This window comes from Panicum virgatum, chromosome 1K, assembly GCF_016808335.1.
Source record: "Panicum virgatum strain AP13 chromosome 1K, P.virgatum_v5, whole genome shotgun sequence".
Taxonomy (NCBI): Eukaryota; Viridiplantae; Streptophyta; class Magnoliopsida; order Poales; family Poaceae; genus Panicum; species Panicum virgatum.
Window position 1 is genome coordinate 45,711,364 of NC_053136.1, and position 8,960 is coordinate 45,720,323.

General features: G+C 48.8%; 1 protein-coding gene across 3 annotated transcripts; it reads left to right on the forward strand.

The window, feature by feature from the left end:
* The first annotated feature begins 371 nt into the window (after positions 1-371).
* On the forward strand, positions 372-8,677 carry LOC120712280 (protein indeterminate-domain 4, chloroplastic-like). 3 transcript variants are annotated; one of them, XM_039998046.1, is made up of 6 exons: positions 372-603; positions 795-867; positions 1,093-1,429; positions 2,497-2,896; positions 5,490-5,567; positions 6,956-8,677. In XM_039998046.1, the coding sequence occupies exons 3-6, from the start codon at positions 1,219-1,221 to the stop codon at positions 8,100-8,102; spliced, it is 1,836 nt and encodes a 611-aa protein (XP_039853980.1). In that variant the 5' UTR covers positions 372-603; positions 795-867; positions 1,093-1,218; the 3' UTR covers positions 8,103-8,677. The 3 variants fall into 3 exon arrangements, with proteins under 3 accessions (XP_039853980.1, XP_039853972.1, XP_039853988.1); XM_039998038.1 differs by lacking the exon at positions 795-867 and having other exon boundaries at positions 376-603; XM_039998054.1 differs by lacking the exons at positions 795-867; positions 5,490-5,567 and having other exon boundaries at positions 379-603.
* Positions 8,678-8,960: the final 283 nt, after the last annotated feature.

Consider the following 8,960-nt stretch of genomic DNA (forward strand, 5'->3'; position numbering starts at 1 on the left):
TAAATAGAACATGTGACTCAGTATAGAATAACTTCCTTTTGAACTATCATGTGGAGGGGCCTTTTGTCCGGGTTGATAACACCAACCGGGACAAAATGGGCCTTTTGTCCCGGGTGGAGCCACGAACCGGGACAAAAGGGTTAGGTCTTTTGTCCCGGGTGGAGACACCAACTGGGACAAAAGGGGGACATTTTGTCCCGGTTAGTGGCTCCACCCGGGACAAAAGGCCCCTATCCCCCCGCTGGCCCGGCTAGCCGTTGGATCCGGGACAAAAATCACCTTTTGTCTCGGGTCCAAAGGCAGCCGGGACAAATGACCTGGAATAAAGGGCTGTTGTGTTGTAGTGTAGCTAGCACAACAGCATATTGTAGTGTGGAAAGAAGGACGACGGAAAGGAGGGAGGAGAGAGAAAAGTATGACAAGGATGCGAAAGAAATCAGACAACAACCTTCTTAGCCTCCTCCATATCCTCCTCCTCTCCACTTCTTCTCCTCCTCCTCCCTTGCCATGAGTTTTACGGTGGCGAGGCCAGCAGGAACAACCACAGCAAGAGCAAGCAACAGCTAGTTTGTGGCAGCACTCGTCGGGAAGGAGGGGGAGGAGGTATGGACAAGAAACAAAGTCATATCTCCCCTTTTCCTCGATGGTTCTTTTATATACGTGTGGATTTTGGTGCTTGCGAGCTTTTGTTTGCTCGCTTGTTTTCCAGCGCAACTGCTTGTCTTGGATTTCCTGCGCGCCTTGTTGTTTTGTTGGTCTTGGACGAGCCCTAATCCCTTGTTGGTTTTCCCCAGCAAGCTTCCTGTCGATTCCTTTTGTTGCTGTTTCAGATCAATTTGCAGCCACACACACATATGAGATAGATAGGTATGCGCCTATCTTCCTTCTTCAATTCGATCTCGATGTCTTCTTGCTCTTTCCTCTTGGTCTTTTCGTCCTCCTTTCGGGAAAGAGCAAGCTTTCTGACACACCTTCTGTTGCGCTTGCTTGCTAGCACGATGTGCAGTGTCAATCTTGAGTCTTGCGTGAGTCACTACTTGAGTTTGTTCTCGCCATGTCTCAGTCGGGAACTACTGTTTTGTTTTGGTGAAGGGAGGAAAGGGAAGATCGACGACAGCCCTGCTAGTCCAATCCAGAAATAAACTAAGGCTACCAAAAGGGAAAAGATTCCCTTGTTCTTGAGCGGTAAGTTTGTCAAGGACAAATCTGGAGGGCGCGATGGCATCCAATTCATCGGCGGCGGCTGTGGCAGCGCTGTTTGGAATTAGGGATGGCGACCACCAGGAGCAGATTAAGCCGCTGCTTGCGCAGCCGCACCAGCAGCTGCCTCCTGCGCCACTGCTCAGCGCGGCCGCCTCGTCGTCGGCTCCAGGGTCCGCCCAGGCGGCGGCGGCGTCACCGCCAGTGAAGAAGAAGAGAACCCTACCAGGTAATAATATCCTATATATAGCAAGCAAATCCTCTTCAATTCCAGCCATGCATATCTTCTTCCTGCTGCGGATCTTAGTTATTGGATAATTGGAATTTATTTGTTGGGGGTGTTTCATGTATATCTAGGGAGCTATAGCGCCGCTTCGTTTTTCTTTGGATCTTATCTAGGTTTCTTGGTTCTGAATTTCCGGTTCTTCAATTTCTTATTATCGAGTACTTGATTCCGTTCAAGATTTGCTCTCCGCTGGATTTCAACTACATGAAATGGTCGTATAATTTTTCGTCAGATCTTCATGCATCTCTGTCTAGCTTGCCGTCATCCCGTGTCTAGGAATTTTGTCCGCATCTTGATCGATTCGATTCAGAGGACTGGTCTCGTCACATGTTGCACTAACTAGCTAGTACTTCATTTAAAGCCTGTAGCTAGCCTCACCTGAGTGAATTCTCTTCAGTTCACAGTTCAGGTAAAGAAGAGTAGTACCATCTCGCAGCCGATTTCACTTGCTGATGTGTATTATTCCAGACATAAATTCATTTTAAACACACACAGTTCCAAGTTAGGGTTATGTATTATTTGTCAGTTAAACAGCACTGCTGCAGATTTTAATTTTCGCAAGATTATTCCATGTTGTGTTCGTGAGGTGGCTAGCTAGCTGCTTATCCCTTCGCCACTACTGTCTCACTCTCTCGAGGTCTTACCTAAACAGATAGAGGCCATGACACATGATCTATGTCAATTCCTTTGTTCGCTATATCTGTTGCTGCAAACGCCGCACGTCCTTCGCTGGTGCTGCTCAAAGTCTCGTGAAAATATTCTCTCCCTCGTTGCCTTATTTTGTCCATACCCTCGCTCACCAAACCAAAAGGAAAGGGAAAAGACATGTATATTAAAATTCTCCAGCTGTATATACTACGTATATAACCCCAACGCCCGGCCTAATACTACTCACTGCTGGCTCCAACCACCCATTGGCTAAGCTGCTAGCTAGCCAATAGTCATGGATGCATGGATGCCTAACTTACTAACTACTACTGCATTTGCATGCATCGCATTGCATGGTGCAGACCCTGACGCTGAGGTGATCGCCCTGTCGCCCAAGACGCTGCTGGCGACGAACCGGTTCGTGTGCGAGGTGTGCAACAAGGGGTTCCAGCGGGAGCAGAACCTGCAGCTGCACCGGCGCGGGCACAACCTGCCGTGGAAGCTGAAGCAGAAGGACCCGCTGCAGGCGCAGCGGCGGCGCGTGTACCTGTGCCCGGAGCCGACGTGCGCGCACCACGACCCGTCCCGCGCCCTGGGCGACCTCACCGGGATCAAGAAGCACTTCTGCCGGAAGCACGGCGAGAAGAAGTGGAAGTGCGACAAGTGCTCCAAGCGCTACGCCGTGCAGTCGGACTGGAAGGCGCACTCCAAGGTCTGCGGCACGCGCGAGTACCGCTGCGACTGCGGCACCCTCTTCTCCAGGTACTACTACTACTACTGCACATTCACTTAGCTTAATTAATTCTGTCGTCGTCGTCATCATCGTGTCGTGTATCATCATCCATCCATCGTCTCTGCACGTATATACGTGTCGTCACCGTCGATCTTAGCTGGGCCTGCTAGCTGCTATATCTGCGGAAGTGGTAGTAGTGGTACGTGTAGCCAGTGGTGTATGTACGTGTGCTCGATCGATCTCTTCCGATCCATGTCGTCTCCCAGCTGCACGGTAGTACTATCCAGCATCAAGTACCATGGCACCATGCCTGCATCAAGTACCATGGCAACAAGCCTAGTCATTCGCATTAGATACCACGTACTCCGGGTGCGAGATCGAACAAGCTAAGGCATGTCACGTACGCATGGTTCAGATTTCAGCTAGCGCTCCGCCATGGTTGAGATCAGCATTGGTTTCTGCACTGCATGCTAGCAGCAGCTAGCTGCAAACTGTCCCGTGACATAAGAAGTGCAGTAGTACAGCGGCGCTGCGGGCGGCCACGCGGTTTGGCTTCGGTCGACGCGCAAAGAATGTTTAGTGTTGCGTAATATAATTCCGGCTTAGCTAGGGTTTTGTCTCGGCGCGGGCCAACAACTACTTTTGTTTGTGTTGTGCCCGTGGCCCGTGGGAGAGAGAGAGAGAGTAGGGCAGAGCCGCACAGCAGGCCGCCAGGCAGGCGACTGCATGCACGTGAAGTGGCCATTGTCCCATTGCGCACTCCTCGTAGATGCGAAAATGTCTCGAAAAGTTTCCCTTGCTGCTTGCTATGCTAGCCCACCATCGTCAAGCACTCGAGCCCTGATTGCCTAAAAAGCCAAGACAGGGGCGCAATAATCTCCATACTTGTACATACGAAGAAGTAGTGAAACATGCACTCTCCCAGCAGCAGCAGCAGCAGTGTCACGCGTCATGCTCTACTCTACTCGATCGATCGGTTGCGTCGTGCCGTGCCGCCATGTCATCTAGCTCGCGTAGCCCTGGCCTGCGCCTGCTGTCTGCACATGAGCTGGCTGGCTGGCTAGCTAGATGCCGTGCAGGGCGCCAGGGCCATCCGTTGGTCGTGTCAGAGAGCCAGCAGGCCGGCCGGGTTCACAGTTCAGTCACAGCTTTTTTTCCCTTGGGGGTACACGGTAGGTACTCCATGCCCGTCCAGGCCCTCGCATCCCTTCAGAGTTCACATGCGCTGCAAAGTTTCAGGAGCAAGCTAGCTAGCAGTCAGGCAGGCAGGCAGAGATCCGCGCGCACATTGATGGAATCGGGCTGCCGGCCTGCCGTGCCGGCGAGTGGTCACCACAGTCTTTCACTAGTTTGGCATGAACCTATCTGATGGGAAACGAGCATTAACAGAAGCTGCAATCTAGTGATTGGGGTTGGGCCGGGGCATGCCCATATCCGTCCTCTCTTAGCTTGCATCAATAATTCTGGGGGACACGGGGCCGCCCTTAGCTAGCCGCTGGGAATATACGTAGGGTTTGTTTTCGTGTGGGTGCTTTTCTATTCCCTCAGGAAAAGCATCTGTGCAGTGTGCACATTGTATGTGGGTACATGCGGTATCCTAGACGTTCAAAGTAAGATTGGTGCAAGGGCACTGTACATGCTTAGAGAATTGACGGATGCGTATATTTGATGTTCATGTATCCGTAAGTACAAGCACGGACGGAACGAAACCTGCTATTGTCCCCTTTTGCTTTTCTTCTTCTTGGAGCCCCTTCTTTGGAATCTTGGAAAGCGAGCTGTTGCTGTGACGAAGCTTTCATTCTGATGTCTCTTGGTGACTCTACGCTCGCCCGTGGCAATCTCCAATGTCAACTTGTGCAATGTTTTCCTCTGCCTTTTCCTCTTGGAAGCTTGCCGCCATTAGGAACATGCTATCAGTTATAGCATGACAACCTACTACCTTCTACTCCAACTCTTTTCCACCTTTTCCTCCTTGATTGATGATGACATGAGTTTATGGGACCTCGAGCTGCGATCGAGTGTGAAACAAGTGCAACCAACAAAGTTCAAGTTAGAATTAAAAGAGTTGGAAGTCTTTGAGAGCCTGTTTGGATCCATTAATGCTAGAAATTACCTAGCTAATTAATAGATACAAACCACTAGTTGGGGGCTGTTTGGATCCATCTATACCAATAGGTGGCCGTCTAGCTGTTTGTTTGTTAAAAATGTCTACAAACTATTAGCACCTATTAGCAACCTCTCCAACAAGCTAATGATTAGTTAGTAGGGAGAACTACTAATAGTTAGCAGGTCTATTACGGCAATCCCAACCCATAATGTCTATGAGTAGTGTCCATGGTGTCTATAGATGGTGTCTAAAAAAAAGAAAGTAAGAAACTACTCATAGACACTACCTCCCAATGCATAGTTTCTATGATAAATAAAGAAAATAGATCACATCCAATCCTCTCTCTTCTCTCTCCTTGCCTCATCCAATCACTCTTCTCCCTTTCTTGGTTCTTGTGTAGACATGATGTCTTGCATGAGAAACCATGCCTATCTTTTCCTTCATTAACTCACTTGTCATGTCACTAAATTGTTTATGTGGCATCCTCATTAATGCTATGAAAATCATCCTAATAGGAGGGTTGGGACTGGTCTAACGCCGAATTGTCAAGACACTACCTTTAGAAACTATACTCTACAATCCATGATGTCTTGGTACGAATTCCTATTAACCTCACTCTCTTTCTTCCGCCTATTATATTTGTTATTATACATTTATTATGAAGACATCACCTCACTTCCAATGCACAACTTGTAGTATCTAACTTCCAATGCACAACTTGTAGCATCTAACGTATTGATTTATGTGTTCACACTAGGTCTTGCATGAGACACAGTTTCTTCCTCTCTCCACTCTCTCTCTCTCTCATTTATTATGTTGCCATGTAAACTAAAAGTTCTATGTAGTAATGCAGTTAATGCCATAGACACCATCCTACATGGAGGGTTGGGAAGGTTGTTTGGTTCCCCACCTGGCTTTCTAATTTATTTTAGCTGCTAACTATTCGTATGATCTAAATGTGGTATTAGTAGAAAGATTCTCAAGACTTTTGGTAATAAATGAAACATTGTGAAATGACAACTACAGATGAAACCTATACATATACATAAAAATAGAGGAATCTATATCCATGCTACTAGAGAGTATGTATGACGTGAATATGCTGGTGCAGATTCATCTCATACATACTCTACTTTAAAAGCCATGGAAGTTTCTCTTTTAAAAACATCAGGTAACACTTCTAATGTACCCATGCAAAATTTTAATAATAAATAGACTCACTTACACATTGGCATGATATGAAAAGAAGATAAATATACAAGGTATAGTGTTTTTTTAAGAAAACAAAATACACTTTGTTTTGCGAGGGAACATGCATGGTGCCACTTTATGTTGATCACTTTGCACACAATTGCACCTCAAAATTTAAAGGAGTTGGTTTCTGAAATTTTACGAGGGTACAGTTTGCCATACATACACTCGAAATATTTTTTTAGAAAAAAAAAATCAAAACTTGGTTTTAGATTAATTTGCACCGTTAATTTTTACTAGAGAAAGGCTATTTTCACTGTACGTACAGTAGTACAGTACCTCAGTCAGTTCAACGTCAGTATCTGAAAACTTGTGTTTGCCGATTGGTTTGATGCAAATTATGACATTTTCCAAAACTTTCTCTAGGTTTTTGTCGTTTGCTGTTGGCGAAGAGGAAATTCTCCCTTTCGCTACAGTGTGGATTAGCGTAACCCCTAGCAGCAATATCTCTCTCTCTCTCTCTCTCTGAGCATTGCTTTTAATTTGCATGACACCAAGAAAATTCTGCACATGAACAATTTCACATGCATGCGTGCTTTCACTGTGACGCTGTCCTTGTTCTTGTCGTGCTACCATACCATTTCACGTGCAAACTTCGATTTGGTTTTAGCACGTCACAAGCACAAATTGCTAGATCCGTGTGTGCACATATTGCCTCGTGATCCCACTGTTACTGACCTGTCAATCATCACATGCATGCACACGTGATTGCATGTATCCATCCATGCAGGAGGGACAGCTTCATCACCCACAGGGCCTTCTGCGACGCCCTCGCGCAGGAGAGCGCCCGCCTCCCGCCGCCCGGCCTCACCGCCAGCCACCTCTACGGCGCCACCACCGCCGCCAACATGGCGCTCAGCCTCTCGCAGGTCGGTTCCCACCTCGCATCCACCCTCGGAGGGGACGCGCACGGCCACCACTACCATCAGGCCGACCTCCTCCGCCACGGCGCCGCCAACCGCTTCGATCATCATCTGCTAGGCCCCTCCAGCGCCTCCGCGTTCCGACCCCTGCCGCCTCCACCATCGTCGGCGTTCCTCATGGGCGCGCCGCACGAGTTCATCGACGGCGGCGACGGCACTGGGTCACACGCGTTCTTGCAGGGCAAAGCGTTCCAAGGCCTCATGCACCTGCCGGATCTCCAAGGCAACGGCGCCGGTGGTGGTCCGTTGGCTTCGTCGGCTCCGGGCCTCTTCAACCTGGGCTACATCGCGAGCAGCGCAAATAGCTCAGGTACTTCCAGTCATGGCCATGCAAGCCAGGGGCACCTGACAAGCGACCAGTTCAGCGAAGGAGGCGGCGCCGGCGGCGCCGGCGGCTCTGAGACTTCAGCTGCGATGCTTTTCAGCGGCGGAGGGGGCTTTGCCGGCGGTGACCACCAGGTTGCTCCTGGCGGGATGTACAACGACCAGGCCGTGATGCTGCCGCAGATGTCCGCGACGGCGCTGCTGCAGAAGGCGTCGCAGATGGGCTCCAACTCGAGCGCGCACGGCGGCGGCGCGTCCGTGTTTGGGGGCCTCGTGGGCTCGTCCGTGCCCTCCGCCGCGCACGGCCGGGCGCCCATGCTCGACCAGAGCCAGATGCACCTGCAGAGCCTGATGAACTCGCTGGCCGGCGGCGGCATGTTCGGCGGCGGCGCCAACAGTGGCGGCATGATCGACCCAAGGATGTACGACATGGATCAAGACGTGAAGTTTAGCCAGGGCCGTGGCGGCGCTGAGATGACGCGCGACTTCCTTGGCGTCGGCGGCGGCGGCGTCATGAGGGGGATGCCGGTGGCGAGAGGGGAGCACCATGACGGTGCCGGTGACATCAGCTCCTTGGAGGCCGAGATGAAGTCGGCCTCGTCGTCCTTCACTGGAAGCAGGATGCAATAAAAGCTTCTCCTTGCATATATACTGAGCGAGCGAGTCCTGAGCAACCTGGCATTGGCATGCATGCAAGGGTGTTATACTGAATCCGTTACAACAGGTTGTTATAGTATACACTGTACAATGCATGATGGGAGTAGTATAAGGTCGACTTCATCTCATGCAAAAAAAAAAGGATTAAGAGACATGGTTCGATTAACCTTGAAGACATGGATGCATGCTGAGTAAGGGGCTTCTTCAGTTCGCTACTAATCCAAGAGGTTACATCGAGTAGAAACCATGCATGGGTTGGTATAATTGGTGCATGTCTCAAATGTTCTGTTGTTTTTGCTATATGTAATTGGGTTAATTATACTGGAGGAGATAGTATTTAGCAATAATGCTGTAGCAGCTAGGTTAGTATTGGCTTATTGGGGATGATAAGATTCATGCCTCCCAAACTGTCTCTTCTCTTTGTTGTTTTTTCTTCTGCAGCGCTGACGACTGTACTCTTTAATTTGGAGCAAAAAAACATTGTTCTTTTTACAAGACAGTTAATAATCACAGAGCCATGTAGCCATATATATAGTACTCTTGATATATGCTCAAATGTTCAGAATGTTAATTTCTTTTCTCCAGTACTATAGTGTATATTTGCTTAGTAGTACTGTACCGAAACCGAAAAGAAATTAAATTAATTAGCTGCTTATCAGCTGATCGCCGATTGTAACGGCGCCAAGAGCCCAAGACTTGTTTTTGAATATCTAATATTGACGCTATATATAGTTGTATATGTACATATAACATTACTCTGCTATTATATTTAAACATTTTCTGGACGACAGGAAGAAGTGACTACGCATTCTTTTTTTTTTCTTCTGTGAA

Coding starts and splice junctions, on each gene's coding strand:
- LOC120712280 (XM_039998046.1), top strand. CDS start 1,219: ATGGCATCCAATTCATCGGCGGCGGCTGTGGCAGCGCTGTTTGGAATT. Junction 2,897..5,489: donor TGCGGCACCCTCTTCTCCAG/GTACTACTACTA, acceptor TCATCCTAATAG/GAGGGTTGGGACTGGTCTAA. Junction 5,568..6,955: donor CTACAATCCATGATGTCTTG/GTACGAATTCCT, acceptor CCATCCATGCAG/GAGGGACAGCTTCATCACCC.